General features: G+C 44.8%; 1 protein-coding gene across 1 annotated transcript in view; it reads left to right on the top strand.

The window, feature by feature from the left end:
• The window catches only part of LOC134472966 (mitochondrial import inner membrane translocase subunit Tim9-like), a 35,281-nt gene extending 8,083 nt beyond the window's left edge, over nt 1-27,198 (top strand). Inside the window, exon 1 of the mRNA XM_063235800.1 lies at nt 1-27,198. This exon is cut by the window's left edge and continues 8,083 nt beyond it. Coding sequence (XP_063091870.1) covers nt 26,556-26,843 — 288 coding nt within the window. The 5' untranslated portion in view covers nt 1-26,555 and the 3' untranslated portion in view covers nt 26,844-27,198.

The following is a 27,198-nucleotide window of genomic DNA, read 5'->3' as shown; positions in this document are numbered from 1 at the left end:
TGAAAACTGGTGACGAGGGGTTGAGGGCTTAGGGAAAGGTCCCAGGGACATCCCATCCCGAGGATTCACTCAGCTCCTATCAAGTCCTGAGGTACTTGGACTTCCTGTGGCCTGTCTGTTCTCTCTGGATTCTTCTGTTGCAAGGGTAGAAATTCAGCTCCAATGGATTTGAAAGAAGTAATTGATACACATGCCTGAGAAGAGTGGAGACGGGAGGGTTAGCTTCAGGAAGGATTTGATTCAGCATCTCATGTCACCAACGACTCTTTCCTCTGTTCTGCTTCTCAGGATGTTGAGCTCATCCTTTTTTAAAATTCTTTTTTACAGTACATGGTTGCAGCACATAACAATTACATTCATTCTGGGGAGTTGGTACAAGAACTCAATTTTCTTTCTTTTTTTTTTTAGACAGGCTGGCCTTGAACTCACAGCGATCTTCCTGTCTCAGCTTCCTGAGTGCTGAGATTACAGATGTGCACCACCATGCTTGGCACAATGCATCTCAATTCTTTTCCACCCCCTTCCCTTTTCTTCCTTCCCCCTTTGACCTCATCCTAAAACTGCATACTAGCTTTTCATTACTATAGTGAAATACCTGAAGGAGGCTACTTTATAAAGAAAAGACTTTTTTTTTTTTTGACATACAGCTTTGGAGGTAGAGTGTCAAGGCACAGGTTCTGGGGAGATCCCCTGAGCTGTCTCACTTCTTGGTGGGGTGCACATGTATCTCTGTATGTCTGGTCTCTATCTCTCTTCTGTTAAAGCCTTGGGCTTCAATTACGGGGAGGGGAGGGGACCACCCTGGGATTAGAGTTTATCTAATCTTAATCACTTTCCAAAGGCTCAATTTCTAAGCACCATAATCAGATTAACTTTTTCATCTCTTAATACTATTTAGGAGGAGGGATGAAGTTGGGGGTGAGGAGTACAAACTGAAAAACCATAGCAGCTGGCTTTCCTGTTGATCCTGGTGTTCCTAGGGATTCAGCCTTTCAAATTCACATTCAACAGGAGGAAGAAAAGCCAGGTGTGGTGGAGTATGCCCATAATCTCATACTCTTGAGCCTGAAGCAGGAGGATCACCATGAGTTTGTGGGGGTTTTTTTGTTGTTGTTATTGTTGTCATTCTTGGAGACACCTATGTAGTCCAGGCTGGACTTAAACTCACTATGTAGCCCAGGCTGACCTTGAACTTGCAGCCATCCTCCTGCCTCTGCCTCCCAAGTGGTGGAATTATAGGTGTGAGCCACCATGCCCCATAAATCACTGTGAGTTTGGTACCAGGGATTGAACTCATGACCTTGCGCTTGCCAGGCAGGCACTTGTGCCACTGAGCTAAAACCCTGACCTTCACTGTGAGTTCGAAGTCAGCCTAAATTACATAGTGAGGCCCTGTCTTGCCATTTCTCGTCCTCCAAAGAAAGCAGAGAAAAGGAAATCAGCTTCTGTCCCTTAAACAGCAGTCCTAGGATGAGCACTGTTGGAGCTGATTGGCTGGTGAGGGGGCAGCTGGTCCTTCTGTGACCCAGCTCTGCTCCCAGGGCCCTGGAACATGCGGCCTGCTGACGGGTTTAGCTCCAATAGTCAGGGCGGGGTGCTAACAAATGCCACTCTCTAGGCCCCTCCTAGGAGCCACTAGTGTCTGGCCCTTTCTGCATTAGATCCACAGTTATTTAATGAATATCTATTACATGCGATAAATGGAGCCTGATACTGATGCTGGGGAGAATGTGGTGATCGAGCAGATCCGTGGCCGCAGGGCCTCCTCCAGTAAGGCTGACAGACCCATTCATGGCCATAGTGCCAGAGGGAGGTTACGTGACGGGGACTTGGGGATTCGAGACGGGGAGGAGAGGGATAGAAATAAGGAGTCAATAAAGGTTTTATTGTTTATACATTTTATTTTTTGAGATGCGATATAAATTGTATATCAGATCAATCATTATTATGTAGGTCAAACATATACTAATAAAATGCCAAAATGTAAAATAAAATAAAAATGTTAAAGGCCTGTGATGTACCAGGTGCATGCCTGTGATCCCACCATTTGGGAGGTCGAGGCAGGAAGACTGCTGTGAGTTTGAGGTCAAGCTGAACTACACAGTGACATCCTGTCTCAAAAACCAAAAAATAGGGGCTGGGGATTTAGCTCAGCGGCATAAGCACCTGCCTTGCAAGCAGGCAGTCGTGAGTTCGATCCCTGGTACCGATAAAAAAGACAAAAAAAAAAAAAAAAAAAAAAACCAAAAAATAAAATAGGCATAGAGATCAGTGGCATAGCGCCTGCCTGGCAAGTGCAAGGTCCTGAGTTCGATTTCTGATACCCTCCCTGCCCCCCAAAAAGGGTTGGGGAGTGTAGCTCAGTGCAAGGTCCTAGTGTGTCAAAAAAATTTTCTTTCTTGCTATGCTGGGGATGGAACTCAGGTATGGTAGCCAAGCACTTTGCCAGCCTGTGATGTGAATACAGATAACTAAATTTACCAGCGTAGTCATTGTTAAGAGTGCATGTAATCATTCAAGAGTTTGGCGGCATTAAGTATGTTCTCTGCGTTTAGGCGAGATGTTATCAGGAGGAGCACAAACACACTTACATTCTCGTTGTGCCACTATCACCACCATCGGATCGTCTCATCATTTCAAAGCGAAACTTTGTGCCCATTAAACACTAACTGCACGGCCTCCCTCGCCCCTGACGCTGGGAACGCGCTCCTTCTGCTTTGCCAGCGAACCTGACCTTGCTAGCGAGCTCGCATGGTGCGTTTCCTTTTCAGACTGGATTTTTTCGCTTAGCACGACGTCTTCAAGGTGCATCCATGCTGCTGCGTGAGATCGGAATTTCCTTCCTTCTAAAGGCTGAATAATATCCCATCATATGGCACCTCCCACGGTTACCCATCCACCCATCTACCCACCCATCCATCCATCAGCTGTTGTGTGTCTATCGATCCCCTTCCAGACACTCTGCCTTCATCTGTTTGACCGGCTAGAAGCTCCCAAACCCCGTCCTTTTTGGGTTTTTACGAGGCTTCGTTCATTTAGACCTCACAATTCCTGCTTTTGGGGAACCCAGACTAAGACATCAGGAAACGTCCCAATGATGGTTTGGCTTCTGCTGCTCCGTCTAACACCACGCCAGTCTTCTGACACGAGCGTCCTTGTTTTCTGTGTGTCCTGAGGCTGACACCTGCTTGGGGATCTAATCAGACTCTGTCTTGTGGTCGCTGTTGATCCATTGATGAAAAGCGAGCCCATTCTTAGTCTGCTGCAAAGAGGCAGAGGCCTGATGCTGCGACTCGGTCCCGGGTTCCCTGCTAGGCTGACTTCACCACGAGAAGAGCCAGGAGGGGGTGGGGGGTGACTGAGTTGAGAGGGACCCTGGTTATGCAGCTTGCTCTGCCCACTGGTCTGGCACATCCAGTCACTGCTGATGCCAAATAACCTTTTTGGAAAGCAATCTGTCAGTGTTTCTCAGGACTTTTTTTTCAGATTGAATGCAGGACCTTTGCACTGAGCTGTTTACCCCATCCTTTTTTATTTATTTATTTTGAGACAGGGTTTTGCTACGTCATTGAATTGCTCAGGCTGGGCTCAAATTTGTGATCCTCCTGCCTCAGCCTCCCAGAGTGCTGGTATTATAGACTCAACTATGCAAGCATCATTTTACCAAACAGTCCCACTTCTGAGTGTTTAGTCTTTTTTGTTTGTTTGTTTTTTTCATTTTTATTGGTACCAGGGATCGAACTCATGACCGCCTGCTTGCAAGGAAGGTGCTTGTGCTGCTGAGCTAAATCCCCAGCCCCCTGAGTGTTTAGTCTTAATGAAATAAAACATGACATTCAGTGCAGTTTATTGATAATAATGAGAAATTAAAAGCAAAATATTTACCAACAATGCAGTCAGCTTTCCGTATCTGGCGGTTCCACATCGGTGGATTTGACCAACCACAGATGGAAGAAGTTCCAAAGAGAAAGACTTGAATTTGCTGCTCTCCCAGCACTGCTGAGCCTGAATGGAAGAGATGCTGTGGCTCCCACCGCTTCTCAGACCCTGGTCTCCAGCAGACTCGCTCCTGGAGCATGCATGCCTCACCTGGAGGACGTGTGTGTAGTTAGGCCTGCAATGGTGGCATCTCTGCTGCACAGGAAAAGACTTTTTTCTCGTCACTGTCTCCTAAACAATGTGTAGCATTTACAGTGTGGTAGGATTTTTTGTTTTTGCTTTCGTTTTTGTTTCTTAAGACAGACTCTCACTGCATAGTTCAGGCCAACCTTGAACCCTTGGTGATCCCTCTGTCTCAGTCTCCTGAGGGTTAGGGATACAGGTGTGTGTGTCACCACATTTGGCCTGTATTAAGTATTTAAAGTAATCTAGAGATGGTTTAAAGTGTACAAGGGGATGTATGTAGGTTACATGCAGCACTATGACATTTTGCATAAGGGACTTGGTAGATTTTTGTAACCTCAGGGGTTTTAGAACTAATCCCCCATGGATACTGAAGAATGATTGAATATCTAGAGGTTGAAATATTCTTTTTTTTCACCTTTTTTTTTTTTTTTTTTTGAGATAGGGTCTTACTTTGCAGTTTAGGCTGGCCTTGAACTCACTATGTAGCCCAGGCTGGCCTCAAACTCTCAGCAATCCTCCTGCCTCAGCCTCCTGAAGGCACCGTGATGTGGGGCAGGCTGAAGTACTCTTCAGCCATTAAAAATAAGCCATATATCCTGATGGACTGAATCCACAGACTTTTTCTTAAGCTATATCCCTAGCATCACCATCTACATATAACCCCCATTGTTTTGAGACATCTTGCTGAATTTCTAAATTACCCAGGTTGGGGTCAAACTTATCTTCCTGCCTCAATTTCCCAATGTGGGATTATAAGCAGGTAGCACTACCTCACCTGGCTTATTTATTTATTTAGGAGGGTCTTGCTAAGTAGGCCGGATCTCAGCTTCCTGAGTGCTGAGCTTACAGGTGTGTGCCGCCACAACCAGCAAAGGAGACCTTCTCAAAGGAGCAGATTGGCTTCTGTGTCCCCCTCTCCCAGTGTTGAAAACCTGTAACTTGTCCTAAAAGCACTGAGGTTAAAAAATAAGATAAGCTCATTCAGGTAAATTCAGGTAATGGGGATCAAAGGCCGGAAGGTTCCCGAAAGAAGGGATTTTTGAGGTGAGGAAACCTTTTAGAGTAATATACATGTTCTGTGCTTTGATCTTGGTGGCACTAACATGGGTGACCATGCACACAAAGCTTCACTGAGCTTCCCACGCCCTGTCTGTGTGCTCTCACCTGGCGAATTAGATGCCACTGTGAGGAGAGAAAGGCTTTGTCTGCTCTGCTGCTTGCTGTGCACTGAGTTTGGAACAGTGAAATCCTGTCTAACAGATAAATAAATAAGTTAATTTTTGATTATGGAGAGATGGAATGTTGTAGGTAAAGAGCCAATGTTATTTTCAGCTACTGTGAGTCCTTTGAAAGAAACAACCATTATCTTTTTTTTTGTCTTTTTCATTTTTATCGATAACAAGGATCGAACTCACGACTGCCTGCTTGCAAGGCAGGCGCTTATGCCGCTGAGCTAAATCCCCAGCCCCTAACCATTGTATTTTTAATCATTTTATTTGTCCTAATGTTCTTCTGACTACTAGTACTCAGGATGTTTTGTTTTTATGGTTTTTTTCAGGGTTAATCTTTCCTTTCTTTTTTTTTTTTTTTGCATTTTTAAATTTTATTGGTACATTATAGATATACATAATGATCACATTCATCATTAGTCCTTATTTAACTTACGTTTTCTCGCATTAGAGAAACAAATGGTATTTAAACATGTGTTTCTGATTTTCTTCACTTAAAAGTATGACCTCAGCTGGACGTGGTGGCTCACACCTGTAATCTCAACACTCTGGAGGCTGAGGCAGGAGGATCATTGTGAGTTCAAGACCAGCCTGGGCTACAAAGTGAACTGCATAGTGAGACTCTGTCCCAAAAAGACAAAAAAAAAGTATGACCTTAAGGTGACTCCATTGAGCTAGAAATGGCTCAAGCTTATCCTTCTTGGTGGCTGAGTAGTACTCCATTGTATTTTTAAAAACCCATATCTTCATTCATCAGGTGAGGGATATTTGGGCTTTTTCCAATATTTAGCTGTTATAAATTGTGCCTCTAAAATATGGGTGTACATATATTGCTGTGGCATGATGCTTTTAATGGCTGGGTCAAATGGAACCTCTAGTTTTAATGTTTTGAGGACTCTCCACACTGGTTTCCAGTGTTGCGCCAGTCTGCATCCTCACCAACAGAACTGTTCCTTTTAACCCACATCCCTGCCAACATTTGTTATTGGTTGATTTCTTGATATTAGCCATTCTTCCTGGAGTGAGATGGAAGCACTACTACTAAATTTATTCCTGGAAGCAAGTATCACCCTGATACCAAAACCAGAGAAAGATCTAACCAAAAAAGGGAGCTAAAGGTCTGGTTCCCTAATCAACACAGATGCAAAAATCTGTAACAAGATTCTGGCAAACAATGTAACAAATCGTCAAGATTATTCAACATGACCAAGTAGGATTCGTCACAGGGATGTAGGAATGGTTCAACACACACAAATAATAAACATAATACACTGTATCAACAAAGCCAAGGACCAAAGCCATATGATCATCTCAGTAAATACAGAAAAAGGGATTGACAGAGTGAACACTGATTCATGATAAAAACCCTTCCGGGCCAGAGAGGCCCTCACTGCAGTGTGCCTTTGCAAAGTCCTCACCTGGGCCCGCATACGGATGTGCAGGAGGATGGTAGGGGTCCACAGCCAGCTCCCCTGGCTGCACGTGGGACCCCCTTTCACCGCAGGCCGCACACATGTCATTTGGGGACTAGGAGGACTTTGAGTTCATCCGAGACCAGATGCCAAGAAGCTGGAGGATCAGAACGAGGCGATGGATGGAGAGTTGGAAGGACCCCTGATTCCAAACCCGAAGTACTCGGGACAGTGAAGACCTCAAGTCACTGGGAAGCCCAACAGGAGCGGATTCATCCAGAAACAGACAACCCCGAATGTAAGCCGGGTCCCACTCTTTGCCAGTATCATAACACCGGTGTTCTCGACGTTGACCTGCGGCTGGTAAAATCTGACAGCATCTTCAACAGCTTCCTTCTCACAAAGGATGAAGAGGTCACTGAAGAGGTCGACAGGAAAACCTGAGGAGTAAGGGAGGAGGTGGGGAAGCAATGGAGAGAGTTGTAGGAAGAAACGGAAAAGAGAAGACAAGAAGAAGAGGTGGAGAAGAAAAAAGCAAAGGAGCAAGAATGAGAAGATGGTATCTGGGGACGTCACCCAGAGGAAGAGGACAGGATGACGGGAGGTGGAGGAGGAGCGTTCTGGGTGAAGATGGAGCCCTGCGTGCTGAGCTTCCGGAAGGGTGAGCCGTACCTGGGGGGCGCACAGGAGTGGCTGGTGGGGTTACCTGGAGAGGTGGGCACACGGCTAGCAGAGTTTGGAGAGCAAGTTAACTTGATCTTTGGAAATAAAGTTGGATTTGTATTGCTACTCCGCTCTTTTGTGCTGTATAAGCTTAGAAAGTCGGGGGCTGGGGATTTAGCTCAGCGGCATAAATGCCTGCCTTGCAAGCAGGCAGTCATGAGTTCGATCCCTGGTACTGGTAAAAAGGAAAAAAACAAACAAACAAAAAAGTCTTAAAAAATCACATCCCATCTTGGGACTATTTCCTTATTAGTAAAAAGAGTGATAATTTCTATTTCCGGAGATTGCTGAAGGGAATAAATGTGGTAATAAAGTGTGTAAAGTGTCTAACACACTTAAAATCCACAACTTGTGTCATTATTATGGTGTTTATTAAATTAATTTCATTTGGTGAATAAGCTTCTTTATAAACTTGACCCTCACTTTCAAGTTATTCTACCACATTTGGGAATTTTATTGTGTTTCAATATCTGTGTCTCTTACTGAGCAGTGATTTTTCCGCTTACAAGTGTGTTGAATCTATCAGACTTTTTAATTTTAATTTCATTTAATTTTATTTTATTTTTGAGATAGAGTCTCACTGTGTAGCCCAGGATGGCCTTAAACTTGCAGTGACCCTTCTGCCTCAGTTTCCCGAGTGCTGGGATTACAAGTATGTGCTACTGTGCCCAGTTAGATTTCCTCTTTTTCATTTTTTATATTAAATAGTTTATAAAGTTAAAATTTACAGTAAGCTAAGGCTAGTTTATTATTTTCATTTTCATTCTTTTTTTTATTATATTGAATATCATTATCTTCAAAGTATTACTCAGAGTACAAGATATAAACCAAGAAGGTTCTTGCAGAAAAGAAATATAACAAAAGTCTTTGTCTTCCATGAACTAAGATAAACTATCAACATTTTTGTTTTTTGGTACCGGGGTCAAACTGAGGACCTTGCCCTTGCCAAGCAGGCACTTTGCTGCTGAGCTAATCCCTGGCTTTTATTACATACATTGAAACACTTTTAAAGCAATAGAATTTGTAGTTTGGGAAAGTATCTGAACTTCGCTGTGTTTCCTAGTTATCTCTCTTCTATTTTGATCTGTATTTGTGTTTCTCCTATAACCCAAGACATTTGAGCTTGTGTATGGGACTGATTTCACTTAACATGATGTCTTCTTATCCTAAGGAAAAGTACTTTGCAAAAGTCTTCTTGATTCTCTATTGTTCTGTGCCCAAATTTTCAAATAATTGCTACTTATTTGCAAAAAGAAAAATGAAAACAAAAAATAACTCCACAGAAATTTGGAATAGTATTTATCTCAATATGATAGAAGCCATTTATGGCAAACAACTAACATCATATTAGACAGAAAATGAAAGCTTTCGCTCTAAAATCAGGAACAAGGCAAGGATGTCCACTATTACCACTCTCATGCACTATAGCTATGGAACATTAACCAGAACAGTTGGACAAGAGAAAGGAATAGATGGAATACGGATAGAAAGGAAGTTAAATTATCATTATTTGCAGATAATACGATGCTGTGCATAGAAGACCCCAAAAACTCCACCAAAAGACTTGCAGATTTAATAACTAAATTCAGTAGCTTAGCTGTTTTTGTTTTTTTAAAAACAGGATTGTGCTATGGGCATGAACTCAACGTGGTCCTCCTGCCTCAGCCTGCTGAGTGCTGGAATTATGCGTGTGTACCCACATCTGGCTCAGAATGTGTTAAACTTAACTGGCCCTGTCTCCTCTCCCTACATCTAAAACAAGAATACAATAACATTAAGGTAAAAAAATGCAACAGCACCCGAATCCTACAGAAGAGATTTCCTGCCTGCCTGATGCTCCCCACCTATGTATTTTGTAAAAACAGTTATTTGTGATTTAAATTTGTTACTCTAAAGGCACACATAGCCTCTTCCAGTATGGAAAATGTTTTTTAAGGTAATTTGAATCCATGTCCTTGGGGTCAGGGGCACTCATATTTGGCTTAGAATGAACCATTTAGGGCCCGGGATGTAGCTCAGTGGTGTAAGCACTTGCCTGGCAAGCACCAGGTCATTTGTTCAGTCCCCAGTACCAAACAAATAAACAAAGTTTAATTATTTTTTTAGCATTCTTTTATGTTGATGCTCCTCAACTTAGAGATGGGGAAACTGAGGCCCGGAGAGGTTAAAGAATCTGCACCAGTCCACAGTACTAAGTCGCTGACCTGGAAAAGGTGGCCTGGCAGCAGTGAGGTGCTGGGGGCTGTGGGCTTAGCTATGTTGCACTGCCTCTGAAGGCCAGTGTGGAAAGCCTGGGGCCCTAATGACTGCCAGGCCAGTGCCTCCTAGGAGACTGGATCAGTGCAGCACCTCAAAGGAGGTGAGGGATGGACACTCAGACCTGGAAGGGAGAGGGGCACAGAGGTGTAAGGGCTCTGTCCCTGCTGCTTTGAGAAAAGCTGCTTTTCCTGGGCAGGGACTGATCCTGTCACCTGATCTCTCACTCCAGAAGCCCGGGCAGGGCCCCTCTCCCAGGCTGGCCCTGTCTCTACCCCCTGTGGCTGTCACAGGCCTGAGCCAACAGGCCACGTCCTGCTGTCCACCCCTGGGAAAAGTGGCTTCCAGGAATGCCCCCTCACTCCACCCCGCCTGTCTCTGCCCACTTGGTTCCTGGAAGTTGGGGAACCGGGCCATGGTGTGTACTGTGCAGTGCCTAAGCAGGACACCTTTCCTTGGCTTTCACGGCTCACAGGAGGGGAGAGGACTAGGGCTTGTTGCTGCTGGCAGATAGGAGTCACTCACTTGCTTGGCCGGGGCAAGCTGCTTGACCTCTGAGAAGGCTCAGTCTATCCAAATAAGAATTGGAGATGCTAACAATACCTGAAGGGGAGCTGTGGAGTTGGCCACAGCAGCATGAGGGATGCATTTGGTTTGCAGCCTGGAACCCTAAAGCACTCAAAACGGAGTAGCTATGGTGACTATCATCCTGCCACCTTCAATCTCTGTGGGGACAGAGGCCCTGCGTGATGGGCTGATGGTGCTCACATGTCTTGGCTGAGGATGAGGAGACACTCTTCTTATCAGCAAAGAATTTGGGTTTTGTTCTGAGCAGCCCCAACCAGTGCCAGCGTTCCAGAGACCTGCACTGGAGAGAGGAGGGTGGGCTGAGCAGGTGGCTGGGCAGGAGGAGGAGCTGCTGGCCTTCCTCTGGGAGGGGAGGTAGTAATCCTCGCTGGCCTAGCAGGGAGTGCTTGGTTCCTTCTTGCCACACACACTTCACCTGCAGTCCAGGGCTGGGAGGTGTGAAATTCCTGTATTGAGTCAGGCTGGGGCAGGCTCTTCTTCATTTCTGAAGAGCACAGCTCTGTACTTCCAGGGATCCATTGCCCAAGAGGGCAGGGCAGCCAGAACACCCAAATCCACACGTGGAATTATGGCCTGGCTGAGTTAGGAGGGGCTCAGAGAGCCCCAATCTGCCTTGATGGCTTCAAGCTCAGCTTATAGTCAGTCACCACCTGTACCTGCCGGCCTCAGTTTCTCTGAGAACAATGGCTATGAACACTCTCATGTAATATGAAGGGTTTCCTTGGCTATTGAAAGAGCAAATGAAGTCATGTATACAAAGCTCAGGAATTCGTGTGTAATCGGTGTCTGGTAAATATGGGTGCTTGTGGCCACCTCCTGTGCCCACACGAGTGGTGGCAGGACTCGACTCGAGGAGCAAAAACTCCCAGGAATCTCCCACCCCTCCACACAAGATGGTCAATACTAGACTGATGCTACTTCGGTTTGGAGGTGCTAGGGCTTGCACCCAGGGCTCGTGTACGGTAGGCAATCGCTCTACCGCTGACTTTCAGCCCAGCTCTTTTAAAAATTTTGAGACAAAGTGTTGCTAAATTGCCCAGGCCTCTCTCAAACTTTTGATCCTTCTGTCTCAGCCTCTTGAATAGCTGGGATTATAGGCATGTGCCTTTGCATCTAGCTGCTTGTTAATTTTTAAAAATTAATAACCTTTATTTATTCATTATTATTAATATTATTTTGGTACCAGGAATTGAATTCAGGACCTTGTGCTTGCCAGACAGGTGCTGTGCCACTGAGCTATAGCCCCATCCCTATTTATTCATTTTTAATAGTAAATAGCATTGATGACTACCACAAGGAGCACACCTTGTGTGCATTATCTCAAATTTACATAGTTTCCATGATATGTTATTATCATTCTATTTTACACTAAGAAACACAAGCCGTAGAAAAAAATAATTTGTCCAGCGTCTTCCAGCCATGAAGGCGTTTTGGGTTTCCGTGGTTGCATCACAAGCCATTGCTGTGCCATAAACTATTTTGCTCACAGATCTCCAGCTGGGCAGGGCTTCATGGGAACGGTTTGTCTCCAGCCCTCCTGGCAGCAGACGGCAGCGTGGTGACTGAGGTGTGAAGTCACCTCAGAACTCATTCCTTCCTGTGACCGGCAGGTGATATAGCTGCTGCCTGGAGCCAGCCAGAGTTACCAGCTGGAGCTTCTCCATGGGGCCACCAGGCGGGTTCTTAGGTGGTCTGCGTTTCTATCCGCACACCTCAGAGCCGTCTTTTGTTTGTTTATGTGTGTTTTACACACAGTGTTTTGTGTACAGCGTCCAGGTGTTTAGTTGTAACTGTTCCACGCCTCATGGTAGGGAACCCTCAGACTGTATCATGATCATCGTTCCTACAACCGGGAGTGAGCTTCTTTTTTAAAATTTCTTTTGAAGGGAATAAAACAAAACAGAACAAAACAAAATGGTGAAAACAATATTGGTTTTCAAAAACAAAACAGGCTGGGGATTTAGCTCAGTGACCCAAGTGCCTGCCTGGCAAGCACAAGGTTATGAGTTCAATGCTCAGTACCAAAAACAAACAAATAACCCAGAAGGAAATCCCCTATAGATGCTATATTGTATATTGTTATCCTCTAAATAGATGCTCAGACTACAGGCTTTAGGCCTGCAATCAAGCAGTTCAAACACTAAGTTGTGTTTTTACTTCACTTGCTATCATTGCAGCCTGTGTTCCTCGGAATCAGCCAGCTGCTTATAGGGAAGGGGCTCTTCCTGTCTCCCGGCCCATGTGCTGGCGGGTTCACAGGCGGGCACAGCTTCTTGGTTCTCCTCCTGGCCCACATGGCTCCAAAGTGAGCTTCTTATGGGAAGAGGTCAATTGTCTTTGAATTCCCTGTGCCTGAGACAGTTCTGGAGGCTGGGAAGTCCACGGGCAAGGTGCTGGCACCTGGTGAGGGTGCTGTGTCTTACCATGCTGAAGGCAAAAAGGGTAAGCCCATGTGTGTGTGTAGGGGGTACTGGAGATCGAATCCAGGGCCTCTGCACTAAGCTGTATTCTCAGCCCCTTATTTATTTATTTAATTTACCGAGGATTGAACTCACAACCATGCGCTTGCCAGGCAGGTGCTTATGCTGCTGAGCTAAATCCAGCCCCCTTTTTTATTTTGAGACAAGGTCTTGCTAAGTTACTAAATTTCCCAAGGCTGGGTTAACAGGTATGTGCCTTCATGCCTTGTTTGCCATAGCGTTTATTTAGTTATTCATTTTAAAATTTTATCGGTATATTTTAGATGTACATAATGATCACAGTCATCATAAGAAAATTTGTACCTGTACGTGATATGTCTTTTTTTTTTTTATTGGTACTGGGATCAAACTCATGACCGCCTGCTTGCAAGGCAGGTGCTTATGCCGCTGAGCTAAATCCCCAGCCCCTCATGATATATCTTGGTATTTCTTTTTTTCCTATTTCTCTCCCTTCCTTCAACCTCTCTTCCCTGCTTATTTACAAAAGCTTTGCTTCTGTTTTTTTCTTTATGTTCTTTTTTCTTGTCTCTTCTTTCCTTTCCCCACCTCCTTCTCTTGTTTTCCTCTTTTGAACATTTTCTTCCCATTTTCCAACATCTGTTATACATTTTGGTCCTCACTTACACTTTCAGTTTCTCATGCCAGAGAAATAATGCAGTATTTAAACATATGTGCCTGATTTATTTCACTTAACAGTATACTCTCAAGTTGAACCCATTTAGCTAGAAATGTCTCAAGTTTATCCTTCTTTAGGGCACAGTAGGACTCCATTGTATACAAAGCCACATTTTTTTCCAAATCCATTTCATTTCAAAGATAAAAAGAAAAAAGAAGAAGAAAGAAAAACTACAACAAAATTTCAAAACATGTCAATCAGGGGGTGACAATGGTATATACACTGCACATAAAAACATCTTTATCCATTCATCGGTTGATGGACATTTGGGCTGCAGCAGCAGTTTTTCAAAGAGCAGTTTTAGGTTCACGGCAATTCTTGCCTAAACACTTCAGTGCCTCCCTCCTTACTCACCTCCCCAGGGGGGGTTAAGGGTGAGTCTACACTGACACATCGTTATCATCCAAAGCCCATCTGTACATTAGCACTCTCTCTCGGTATATATTCGTTGGGTTTGCACAAATGTGTCCACCATGAGAGTGTCGTTCTCTATGTTCTGCCTAGTCTTCTTCCCTTCCTCTCCCTGGAAGCCTCCAATCTTTTTAAGGTCTCCATAGTTTTCCTTTCTGTAGAATAACATGCTATGTAGCCTTTTCAGATTGGCTTCTCTCACACTTTAATAATACATACTTTAAATTCTTCCATGTCTTTTTATGGTTGGCAGCTCATTTCTTTCTTTCTTTCTTTCTTTTTTTTTTTTTGTCTTTTTGAGACAGGGTCTCACTGTGCAGTTCAGGCTGGCCTTGAAGCCCAGGCTGGTCTTGAACTCGCAATGATCCTCCTGCCTCAGCCTCCCGAGTGCTGGGATTTCAGGCGTGAGCCACTATGCTCAGCAGCTCATTTCTTTTTAATGCTGAATAATAGTCCATTCCTCAGGTGTATCACAGTTTACTTATCTGTTTGACTGCTGAAGAATGTCTCAATTTTGGCGTTTAGGATTAAAGCTGCTAGAAACTTGCTTGTGCAGATCTTTGTATCTTTCCAAATGCTTATTTGCCACCTATGTATGTATCTTCTTTGATGAGATGTCCGTACAGATCTTTTGATCATGTTTTAATGGAATTCGTTGACTTCCAGGGAGATAGTGGAATCGTGAGCAGTAAAGAAAGAACCTCTGTGAGATTTGTGTCCAGATGGTGGGATATAACAATATAAGGAGGAAAAAGAGGGAAATGGGTTTCTGGAACACAGCAAAGATCCAAAGTGAGAATTAAAGCCCTTGGAGAGAGTGAAGAGAGAGACTTCAACAAAGAAGAAGGAGGTGGCAGGCAGTGCTTTCGCCCTGAGCCCAGACTCACTGTGTGGGAGAGGTGGCTCAAACCCCTTCCCCTACACACACACACACCATGCAAGTGACAGCTGGGGACCTCAGAGGCCTCCATGGAGAAATGCATGGTGGGACAGAGCAGTGGACACAGCAGACGCCCCCAGGGAGAGGGAGATGGACTGGTGGTCATCTTGGAGAGAGGCCACTGAGCTCAGGACTCAGAACAGTTTTGGGCCAGCTCTGTCTGGAGGCTCCCAGTGTCACGATGAGGCAGAACCGAGTTTAAGTCAGCAGGAGGCACGTGGAACGTTACAGGCCGAGCAAATTGGATTCCAGCCTCACAGCCAGAAACCAGGCTGAGCTTCAGTGGTACTGAACATGCAGGCTTGCTGGGATTATCCCCTGACCCACAGTAAAGCTACGACTCACTCGCTGGGTTTAATCAACTCAGATCTGGACTCTGTATGCCCGTTTTATCTACCAGTGACAAGTGACATAGAGACATGCCCTGAAGTAGACATTTTTTCTTATTTTCTTAGTTTTGCTTTTTCTTGTTTGCTTTTTTTATATGAATATGAACATGGTTTCTAGCTTCTTTGCTGTTGTTCTGTTCTGTTTTTATTTGCTTTCTTCCTTCCCTCTGTCCTCCTGTCTTCTTCACAGTTTCCCAAAGTTAGCATAATCTTTCTTTGTCCTCCAGCCGTGCTTTGAATCTCTTCCTTTTCTTCTATTTCTCTATTTTTCTCCCTATCCCTTTTAAAAAATTTTCCCTGACCGGGAGTTAGCTCAGTGGCATAAGCGCCTGCCTGGCAAGTGTGAGATCATGAGTTTAATCCCTGGTGCAAAAAAAAAATTCCCCTGAGGGTAAAATTGCCATGTTGAGCTGGGGATTTAGCTCAGCACCCAGCACAAGTGCCTGCCTGGTAAGCTTGAGGTTGTGAGATTGATCCCTAGTACCAAAAACAAAACAAAACAAACAAACAAAAAATTGCCGTATTGAGAGTTTACCTACTGTGTACAATTTTCTGGTTCATTTTACTTAGGGTTTTTTCTTTTTCTTTTCTTTTTTTTTTTGTATCTGGGATCAAACTCATGATTTCATACTTGCAAGGCAGGCACTTGTGCTACTGAGCTAAACCCCCAGCCACGGTTCATTTTAGAGTTTGATATATAGCCACAAGTCTAGTTCATATGGCTAAAGGTCGCAAATCAATAGTTACCACAGTTTTTTATTTTCTTTTTTGTTTGTTTGTTTTTTTGCTCTTTGAGACAAGATCTTGTTATGCAGTTCACGCTGGCCTTGAGCTCACTTTGTAGCCCAGGCTAGTCTCGAACTCACAAGGATCCTCTTGCCTCAGTATCCTGAGTGCTGGGATTACAGGTGTGAGTGTCACCCAGCTTATTCTGTTTCGTTTTATTTGATTTTTTTTTTCATACCAGGGATTGAACTCACAACCACGTGCTTGCAAGGCAGGTGCTTATGCCATTGAGCTAAATCCCCAGCCCTTGTTTTATCTGATTTTACTGTGTCTGAGGAGATGGACTATAACAAGCTCTATTATGGTAGCCACTGTTGAGACCTACTGTCCTGTTTTGAAGTTATGTACCACTTTCACTGCTTTGTTTTGATTGGCTTTATTCTGTTTTCTGTTATTGGGCTTTATTCTCCTTAAAATATACTTGGGTCTTTTATTGAATACCTATTTTGCAAATATTTCCACCTAGTTTGCTTGTCTTGTCATGATCCTGATTGATTTTTATTAATGGTTCAATGATTTTTGGACGGGGTTACTAGGGATCAAACTCGGGACCTTGCACTTGCCAGGCAGGTGCTTTGCTGGTTTTTTCTTCTTTCAATAAAAGAAGCATTCTCTTAAATGTCTGTGATGTGATAGCTGTCTGGACCTCACCAGGGCCCTTGTCTATGAGGGAGTATGGCTTTTGGCAGGTGAGGCTGGCAGTGTGGGATCCTCCGCGTGCCCAGAGAGGGCCAGGGCTTGCACACTGTGCTCACCTAAACCGTGTGTCCATCTCACGTGCAAAGCCTTCATGACAATCCGGAACTGTCTTCTTTGGTTTGTATGAGACTCCTGGAATAATATTGCATTGTTGTCATTGTTTTCCAATTAAAAAACAATACTGTAGCAATGTCAGGTATTTTTTTGGAAAGGACAGAATGAATACTCCTAATCACGCTACCTAAATAGACTGTTTTGCTTTTCTAGGAATTTCATCTGACAAATATTGGGCTCAGGCCTGCTCATGTATTTTATTTTATTTTTTGCTAAAATTCCCAGGTTGAACTCAAATTTGCAATCTTCCAGCCTCAACTTCCTGGAGTTTTAGGATTACAGGAATGCACCACCATGCCTGGTTTAGGCTTTAGCTGCTTTTTTTTTTTTTTGTCTTTTGAGACAGGGTCTCCCTATGCAATTCAGGCTGGTCTTGAGTTGACTTTCTAGCCTAGGCTGGTCTTGAACTTTCAATGATCTTCCTGCCTCAGCCTCCGAAGTGCTGAGATTACAGAGTGCCTAGCTCTCTGGCCTTGGCAATTGAGCCTTAAACTCAGGGCCTTTGTGGTGAGGTATATCCCGTCTTTAAAGTTTTTTTTTTTTTAATTTCAACTTAAATTCAATTTTTTTCAGTACTGGGGATTGAACCCAAAGCATTCACACAGAACTAAATCCCTAATCCTTATTTATTTATTTTTGAGACAGGGTCTTGTTAAATCTCTATGTTGCTCAGGCTGGGCTCAAGTTTGAGATCCTTCTGCCTCAGTCTACCAAAGGGTGGAATAATAGGCGTGTGTCACAATGCAAACTTTTTGGGTGAATTTTTTAAAATAACATTTATTGGGGCTGGAGATTTAGCTCAGCAGCATAAGTGCCTGCCTGACATCTCGAGGTCACAAGTTTGATCCCCGGCACCAATAAGTAAATAAATAAATACTATTTATTACATTCAAATTTATCCTCATTTATGTATTTATTTAGTCCTTTTGAGACGAGTTCTCCCTATGCAGTTCAGGCTGGCCTTGAAGTCATTTTGTAGCCCAGGCTGGCCTTGAACTCACAGCAATCCTCCTGTCTCAGCCTCCCAAGTGCTGAAATTACAGGTGTGTGCCACCATGCCCAGCTATCTTCACTTACTGTAAATCTAGCTTCTCCTACCAAAGTATAAGCTGCTTGCTTGTATTGTCAATCCCTGGAACAGATCCTGACGCATAGTAGGATTCAGTAGATAAGAATCTAACTGAGAATTCAGTGAACTGCACTTTACAAATTGGTCACTGACTGCTATTTTATCTTCTTAGCTGCTTTTGCAATAAACATAACGGAGAGCCCTGTGTGAAGGGGTTTTGGAGGAAGGTTTTAGCAAGGGACGTGGGCTCCTCTTCCACCTGTGTCACTTACTAACTTTGTGATGTTGCCCAGTGTATTTAACTTCTCTGAATTTCAATGTCCTTACTTGAAATGAGGTAATATTAGTACTTACCTATCAGGGTTACCATGAAGATTAAATAAAAAACAAAGCCTGTATGATGCTAAGCACTGTGACCCCAAAACACAGAAGAGACCATCTTGCCAGCCTTATCTCCTCTGCCCCAGGCTCTGGCTGCTCTTAGTATCTTCTAGATGCTGGTACACATAATTTTCAACATTGCTCTGCTGGTTACACAAACATGCTATTTTATGAAAAAATTCATCAAGCTGCACACTTGTATACTTTTTTGTCTGAGAGTTATAATAGATAAAAAGTTTGCAACAGCAGTTGCCTATGAGGTATGAGACTTTATAATGTCCATTCTACAGATGAGGCAACTGATGCTCAACGAAGTTATGTTCTTGGCTCAAGATTATATAGTAAATGGTGGGGTGGAGAGTCTGGGCCTGTGCTCTTCCCTCCCCCCCCCCCCCAGTTTTTTGAGACAGAGTCTCACTATGTAGTTCAGTTGGGCCTTGAACTCACGATGTAGCCCAGGTGGCCTCAAACTTGCAGCAATCCTCCTGCCTCAGCCTCCCAAGTACTGGGATTACAAGTGGGCACCACCATGGTCAGCAAGCCTGTGCTTTTAACCACAGCTTCTGCCTTGTGCACGGCCTGACCTGTTCCAGCACGCAGTAAACTGTGGGATTTATTTATTTATTTATTTATTTATTTATTTTACTGGTACCAGGGATTGAACTCATGACCACGTGCTTGCAAGGCAGGCGCTTATGCCACTGAGCTAAATCCCCAGCCCCAACTGTGGAATTTATTATTATCAATATTTAACATCTTTGCTGTTTTGAATTTTTCCACTTTAACTAATGCTTCAAAGTGTACCGTTAGATTTTAGGATTTTTTTTCTCTGCTCTTGAATTATTTCCTCTGGCTAGTATCCCAAGTATGGAGTTAACTGGGGGAGCTGGAGCCCAGAAGTTAGAGTGCTTTGCTCGGTGTCACATCTAAGTAGTGGTGCTCGGTGCAGGGCTGGGCCATATAAGTTGCATAGTTAGTTCACCTTGCAAGGGTCCTGGGTTCCCAGAGGAGGTCCAGCTGGAGCTTGCTCAGGGTCTAACGGCCAGAGGCCATTCCACATGACACACGTGGAGCGAGGGATGAGGTGGTGGAAAAACAATGAGAAACTGTTCCTTACATCTCAGTGGCGCTAAAGTTAGGGAAAAGAGGCTATCAGAAGACAGATGGAAGGGGATCCTTCACTCCACAAATATTTGCTAAGCTCCTGCTGCATGGCAGGTGCCGTTCTGGGAGTGGTTTCCCTGTCATCTTTGTACAGATATTTTCTTTGTATGGGGGGGGGGTGAAAGGGTGGGTAGGAGGTGACAGACAATTAACGAAGAGAAATTGAGTAAAACAATTACAGGTTGTGATAAATATTAGAAAAGAGCTAAGCAGGTGCTGAGTTGGCTTCATTGAAGTGGTGATCTCTCAACTGAGCAGAGGAAGATTGTTTTAGGAAGTATACATAGCACATGCAAAGGCCCAGGGGTGTGGGTAGGATGCTGGGCAGCAAGCATTCAAAGCAAAGCAGAAGAGAATTTTGAGGGGTTGTAAGTTCAGAAGTCCTTTCAACAGTCTTGAGCAAGGGGATCTTCCTTTCACCCCAGCCTGATGTTTCTTCGGAGTTCCCATAATTTTCCATGTGCCTGCTGGCCAAGCTCATAGAGCGGTCACCAGGAAGACATGTGCCTTTCCAAGCAGCCCTTCCTCCCATGCTCCTCTGGGTCTCTGTACTCAGTACTCATTGTTACCTAGCACCTTATTTCTTCGTTGGTCTCTTCTTGGTGACACTTCCCTGCCACCTTCTTGGACCAGGGGGCAGCCAGGGCCATGGAGCAACAGGCTCAGACCCAGGGTCCGATCCCAGCTCTGCCATTCAGTTACCAGCATGGGACCGGGCGAAATGCCCGGTCTGGAGGAGCTGTGCCTTGAGGGTGGCTGGAGTCAAAAGGGATATGACATCAGTGGCACAGCTGGCATGCGGTAGGCATTTGATAAATGACAGAACCTTGCCCTTTCCCTACCAGTAAGGGACTGTCTTCTTGTTTTCGTAGCTTGGCTCTTTATATATATGAAGCAAAGAGACGGGTAAAGTTTTAGGGGTCTGCTCCCAAAATAGCTCTCTGAAGGAATACAAATCCTCCAACTACCTCTGCTTTGAAGACTTTTATTTTATTTTATTTTTTGGTACCAGGGATCGAACTCATGAGCTCACAGTTGCCAAGGCCAGGTGTTTATGCCGCCAAGCTGAACCCCCGGCCCTGAAGACTTTTAAGAGGATAGCTGAATTTATAACATAATCTTGGTCATTAACTGAGAATTTACTGCCTTCTGGGCTCTGTCCTAAGCACTTCCTTTTTTTTTTTGTCTTTTGGAGACAGGGTCTCACTATGTAGTTCAGGCTGGCCTTGAGCTCACTTTGTTGCCCAGGCTGGTCTCAAATTCCCAACAATCCTCCTGCCTCAGCCTCTCCACTGCTGGGATTTACAGGCATGAGCCACCACGCCCGGCTGTGCTAAGCGCTGTCTGCTTTCATGTGTCCTCTCTGTCACAACCCTGTGGAGGAAGTTCCACTGTCATCCCCATTTTACAGTTTAGGGAACCAACGCCCAGAAAAGTGAATTGACTGGCTTCAGGGCACCCAGCTAGCTAAGGAATGAAACAGACAGGTTTCATTCTGGTACCCCAAACCTGTGTAGCCAATCACAGACTACGCCACCTCAAGCCCACCTGGCACAGGTCAGGAGAGAGGACCAGTTTCATTTCCACTACAACAGGAACTCCTGAGAGCTGTGTCAGCTTCAAAGAGTCCCATTTAGACAGGACACGGAGTCAGGCCCCAAATCTGCCCAGGCAGAGAAAGCGGGAGGTGTGAGACCTTGGGGTGGCCCAGACCCTCCCTGGAGCTGGAGGCTTCTCCAGGGCAACAAACAGGACCAGAAGCACCAGCGGTGCTTTCAATACAACACCGAGCCTGAGTCACGGAGTATTTATAGCCAGCCTGCTTTTCTCTCCTCCTGCGCTGCCAGAGCTTATTAAGTTCACTTGGGGCTTGGAGGGTGACAACCTGTTTATCATCCAAGGTGCCCAAGCAACTGTTGAGACATCCTCTGAGAGTGAGGTTTGGTAGCCGGCCCGTGTTCAGACCTGACCTGACCCCTGCCCCACCCGGCTGAGGCAACTGTCTCCATCCCCAGCTTGATTGTTGTAGCTCCCCCAACACGCCCCGCACCCTGCCTCCAGCTCAGGCTTTGTTAACATGAGACAGAATGCTGCTTTCTCCAGGAAGCCACCCTGGCTTAATTGGGGAAGGTTACAAAATTTCCTGGCCCCGCTGCTCCTAGAAAATGAAACTTCTCATCAGTTAGATAATTAAACCAATCTTAACGTTTCCAAGGGCCTGGCATGGTGGTGCACTCCTGTAATCCCAGCACTCAGGAGGCAGAGGCAGAAGCATCATTGTGAGTTCGAGACCAGCCTGGGCTACAAAGTGAGCTCAAGGCCAGCCTGAATTGTATAGCAAGACCCTGTCTCAAAAAGACAAACAAACAAATAAACACCCCCAAAACAGGGCCGGGTTCAAAAGCTGAGTCTTGGGTTTCAGAGTCCAAGCTGTAGGTGAGTTTGGGCAAGTTACTTCCCCTTGAGCCTCAGTTTCCTTACCTGTAAAATGGAGACATTGCTATCTACTCACCAGGGTGAGGACTGAACTAACCTGCACACAGGAAGGTCTCAGCCTCTGACTACTGTCTCTCACTCCTTTGACAATCAGTAACTTGTCAAGAATAACCTACCATGGCTGACTTGGGCTTCTGGGATTTGAACCTAGGAGCCAGGCTGTTTTCTGTCCTCCATCTTTGTGGCTCTTTGGTACCCAGGCTGAAGTCGCGAAGGACTCAGAACCCAGGGGCTGGGTAGGTAGCTGAGGAAGGAGGAGAAAAAGGAGCATGAGTTGGGGTGTTGGGGAGGGGGCAGCAGCGTGCAGAGGCAGGCAGCCTGACCTGGCTCTACCCAGGACCCATTCCAGCTGGCCTCCAGGCTGCTGGGAGCTGGAACCTGAGGTGTCAGTGCTGAATTCACAGAACGGCCCCTGGGGCCAGAGTTAGTGCCCGAGCTCTGACCTCAGCTGTGGTGAGGCTGCCCGTCCTGGGCTGCAGCTGCCTTTGTGACTCCTGCATCTTTGTGCCGAGTGTCCTGTTCTCAGCCATCCTCACTGCCCCCTCCCCAGGCAAGTGTGGGTGTCCTGTGGGCTCCGTGATGGCTCGGGGTCCCTGGCTTAGGGGTGTGCTCCTCCTGCTCTCTCCCACCGCTGGGACCATCAGGACTGGGCTAGTGGGCTGGGGCTTCTGTCCTCATCTCCCTGCAGGGCTTTTGCTCCTTTTGTCCAGGTCTTGACCGGGTTGGGTCATTCTAAGGGCCCAGCTCTTTTGACTACTCTGTTCCTGATGGCCCAGCCCCAGCCCTGCAGAAGTGAGGGCCCAGCCCTGCTCTGCAGAATTCTGGTTTCTCCTTGGGGTTCATTAAAAGCCTAGTGAAGCAGCTCGGACCCTTTGGGCCCAGATCCATTAAGAAAAGTGGCTTTTTAACAGTTTAAGAGATTTCTTTCCAGCCATTTTTTTATGCCTCTATAACATTTTTGGTTGACTTATCTATTTATATACCCACACACAATCATGTTTTTAATAGAGTAGAATCTCCTTCCATATAATTGATGTGTATCTTTCTGTTTGTGTCTAATGATATATACTAGCATCTTTTCTTTTTTCTTTCTTTCTTTTTTTTTTTTTGTCTTTTTCCTTTTTATCGGTACCAGGGATCGAACTCACGACTGCCTGCTTGCAAGGCAGGCACTTATGCCGCTGAGATAAACCCCCAGCCCCGCTAGCATCTTTTCTATTGGTAGGAAAAACACATTACTTTTTAAAACTGCAGGATGAATATATTTGTATATTTCTACATATATAGTTGTAATGTTTATTAGGGTCTGCTTTTGATTGTTTTGATAAACTTCTTTCTGGAGGGCAGTTTGAGAAAGAGTTTCATTATAGCTCAGGCTGCCCTCAAGTTTGCTACATAGCCAGATGTGGTGGCTCACACCTGTAATCCCAGCACTCAGGAGGCCAAGGCAGGAGGATCGTTGCAATTCTGAGACCAGCCTAGGCTACAAAGTCAGCTCAAGGCCAGCCCCAACTGCATAGAGAGACTTTGTCTCAAAAAGACAAAAAAAAAAAAAAAAAAAAAAAAAAAAATTGTTACATAGCAGAGGCTACAAATCTTCCTGCCTCAGCCTTCCAAATGTTGGGTTTATAGGCCTGTGCTGCATGCTAACCTTTTCTCAAGTATAATTCCTAACTGGATGGTTCAGGAGCTCTCCCAAGGTGAACGTGCCTGGGTAACCCACACCTAGTTCATGACATTAGCACATTGCCGGCTGTGACCGAGGGTAGCCTCTGTTCTGACTTCTAGCAGCTCGAATGAGTTTGCCTTTTTTTGAACATTACAGGAACAGGATTATACAAGATGTACTCTTTGGCTCAACATTCTGTTTGTGAGTTTCATCTACAGTGTCACATGCAGCAGTCTGTTTATTCTAATTCTGTATAATCTTCCACTGTGTGACCATTTATTTATATGTCCATTGATGAGAACTTAGGTTTATTTCCAGGTTTTACTATTACAAACAATACTGAAAAAAAAATCCTAGCACAGGGTCATGATACCAAAAAAAAAAAAAAAAAATTATTTATAGGGCTGGGGATTTAGCTCAGCGGCATAAGCACCTGCCTTGCAAGCACAGTCATGAGTTCGATCCCCGGTACACATAAAAAAAAAAATCCTTGTGAGTAAAGAAATCAGTATGCCTGCATATGTCTGCAATTAACCAGGCACGACAGCACACATCTGTAATTTCAGCACTGAAGAGGCTGAGGTAGGAGTGTTCTCGTGAGTTTGAGGCCAGCCTGAACTGCATAATGAGATTTGCCTAAAAAAATCAAATCAAATCAATCAATCAATAAATAAGACAATACAAATTTTGAAAAATCTATTATCATTCAATTCATCTATCCATTTCTTTCTGTCATCTTTCTAGCTTGATATGCTAGATTCTTCAAAGTATAATTACTAAGGGGCTGGGGATTTAGCTCAGTGGCATAAGCGCCTGCCTTGGAAGCAGGCAGTCATGAGTTCGATCCCCGGTACCGACAAAAAAAAGTATAATTACTGAGTCATGTATATGAATGTTTTACATTTTGACTTTATTACATTGTAAATCACGCCCCCCCCCCCAAGATCAAGAAGAGAGACGATGTCCATATCCCTACCCTTCCCCAAACTCGGAAATTTTTAATCTCTAATCTGTCAATCTAGTAGAAGAAAAACTGGGTTTTATTGTTTTTTTTATGTGATTATGGGGGGACTGACATTTATTCTTTTGTGAATTGCCTTTTTGTATCCTTTTCTTGTTCTTAAAATTTATTCAAGGCCATGGACTCTTGGCCTTTACACGTGTTCCTCATGTTTTTTCCCCAGCCAGTTACTTGTCTTTTAGCTTTGTTTATGGAGCAACTGCCGGTTTAAATATAGTCTGTTTTCCTCCTGCCCAGTGTTTATGATCCAGACACTCCCCCAGGGTGTGTGGGGCAAGCCCTAGGTTCAAGTCGGTGGGGCAGCAAGAGCAGCAAGTCCTGAACCCCAAGACTGTCTCTCCAGGTTACAAGCAAAGGGACACCAGGGTCAGCAGCAAGACCCTGGCCTGGATTCTGCCCGATGCTTCCTCCAGTCTTGTCATCAGCTCTTCCCAGTGCCATCTGAGAGTCCCTGCCAGGCCTGAGGCCAGGGCGGTGTCATGGGGAGAGAGAGAGGGAAAGATCAAGACCAAGCCCTGAGCCACCCAGATTTAATGCCTGCATCCGTCTGCTCAGCTGCCATCCCAAAATACCACAGATTGCGTGAATTCAACAACTGAAATTTATTTCTCCCAGTTCTGGAGGCTGGAAAGTTAAAACTGAAGGTGCCAGTGAGGGGTGCCCCCTTCTGAGGCCTTTTCTCTTGGCTTCAGGAGGCTGCCATCCGGCTATGTGCCGCTGCTTATGTGTGCATGGAGGGGGAGGGCAGGCTCTCCTGTGTTCTTTCTCATAAGGACGCTTCCCTTTGTACCAGGATTCTATTGTCACAATCTCACAAACCTTAATTACCTCTGGAAGGCCTCATCTCCATGTAGCATCACATTGGGAGTTAGATCTTTCATATAAGAATTTGGGAGGAACACAAAAATTCAGCCCCCCCCCCAAAAAAAAATTTAGCCCGTACTTATGTCCTGGATCATTCCCTAGAGGTGTAACTTGGATAAGTGACCTAATCTGTCAGTGATGGTTTCCTCATCTATAAAATGGGGATGATAATGATACAGGGCTCGTGAATTAATAAATTATTTAATATCATAAAATATTTTGGACAGACTGATCACTAGCCTCCATCATAATCCTTGCCTCTCGGTACTTATGGCCTTCCATAAACACATTGTATCGTGGTTGGTCTGGAGAGTAGAAAGGAGAATGCAGTTAAAATGACAGTGCATGACCTCTAAACTAGGTCATAGAAGACACTGCCATTCTTCCTGGCTCCTTTGGATCACTTGTGTGAGGAAAGCCAAGCACCATGTTATGGGGATGCTCACGTAGCCTTGTGGAGAGGTACAGGGCTGATCATATGCATGCGCCATCTTGGAAGTGGATTCTCCAGCTCCAGTCAAGCACCAGCCAACATCTTGACCATGACTTCCTTAGAGATCCTAAGCCAGATGCACACAGCTTAGCTGCTCTTGAGTTCCTGACCCACAGAAACTGCGTGAGATAATAAATGTTGGTTATTGTTGAAAATGTTAAGTTTTGGGATAGTCGGTTAAGCGGCAACAGATAACCCACAGATGGCGGGTGTACAGGTGTCATGGCAGGTCCCTGTCATCCCAGCTACTTGGATGGTTGAAGCAGGAGGGTCACTTGAGCCCAGGAGTTCAAAAACAGATTTGTCAGCATAGTGAGTATCTGTCAAAAACAAAACCAAACAGGCCATCCTCTGGCCAAGGACGCCTTCCTTCACCCCAACCGTCTACCTGCCCACTGGTGTCCCTGACAGTGGTCACAGCCCCCCAGCTGTGTGTGAATGCAACAGCCAGTGACTGAGTGAAAAACCAGGCCTCATGGGAAATACTGAGCAGAGGTTGGAGAACTGCTTCTCAAGAACTCAGGAACTCAGGCATCAGAAAAGGTGGCTCATAAATAATACCAAAAGAATATGGCTTCACAGATACCAGAATCTGATCAGATAAAACAGTTTGAGGAATCCTTGGGAACCTACAGTAAACATACAGAAACTTGCTTTCTGGACTGTGTTAAGGACTTCACAACAAGAGAAGTAAAACCTGAAGAGATCACCTGCTCAAAATATTGCTTACAGAAATACTTTAACATGATGCAAAGAATATCTATGAGATTTCAGGAATCCCATATTCAGCAGAACAAAGCCCTGGCAGCTAAAGTGAGACTTCTTGGCCAGCCGAGACAGAGGAGTCCCAGTGGATGACTCTGAGAGGAGGCCTCCATAGGTGTTGGGCTGGGAAAGAGGACCCATCTGTGGAATCCCTGGAAGCTGTGGGCACCATGTTAAGCATCTGTCATGACTATTCAGCAAATGGAAACCACTGGAAAACCAAAACTGCTGCTCACCAGGAATAATCAAAATAAAAGGTCTTATTGTTCAGTGAAAATAGTAAGATGCAACCTTTGTTGGGGCCTTGAGATTCAGCCACTTGGTCGCTTTATTAGAAAGACAAGCCACTGTTTCCTCACTTACGACTGTTAAATTTAAAGCAAAATATTCAACCATGTAAGAGCAGAAATTTGTTATTGAAAGTGAAATAAATGGAAAATATTACTGA

Source organism: Cavia porcellus, unplaced genomic scaffold (genome assembly GCF_034190915.1).
Source record: "Cavia porcellus strain 051 isolate PalLab524CR breed Dunkin Hartley unplaced genomic scaffold, mCavPor4.1 scaffold_25, whole genome shotgun sequence".
Taxonomy (NCBI): Eukaryota; Metazoa; Chordata; class Mammalia; order Rodentia; family Caviidae; genus Cavia; species Cavia porcellus.
The sequence above is the reverse complement of the archived record's forward strand: the minus strand, read 5'-3'. Positions and strand labels throughout refer to the sequence as shown.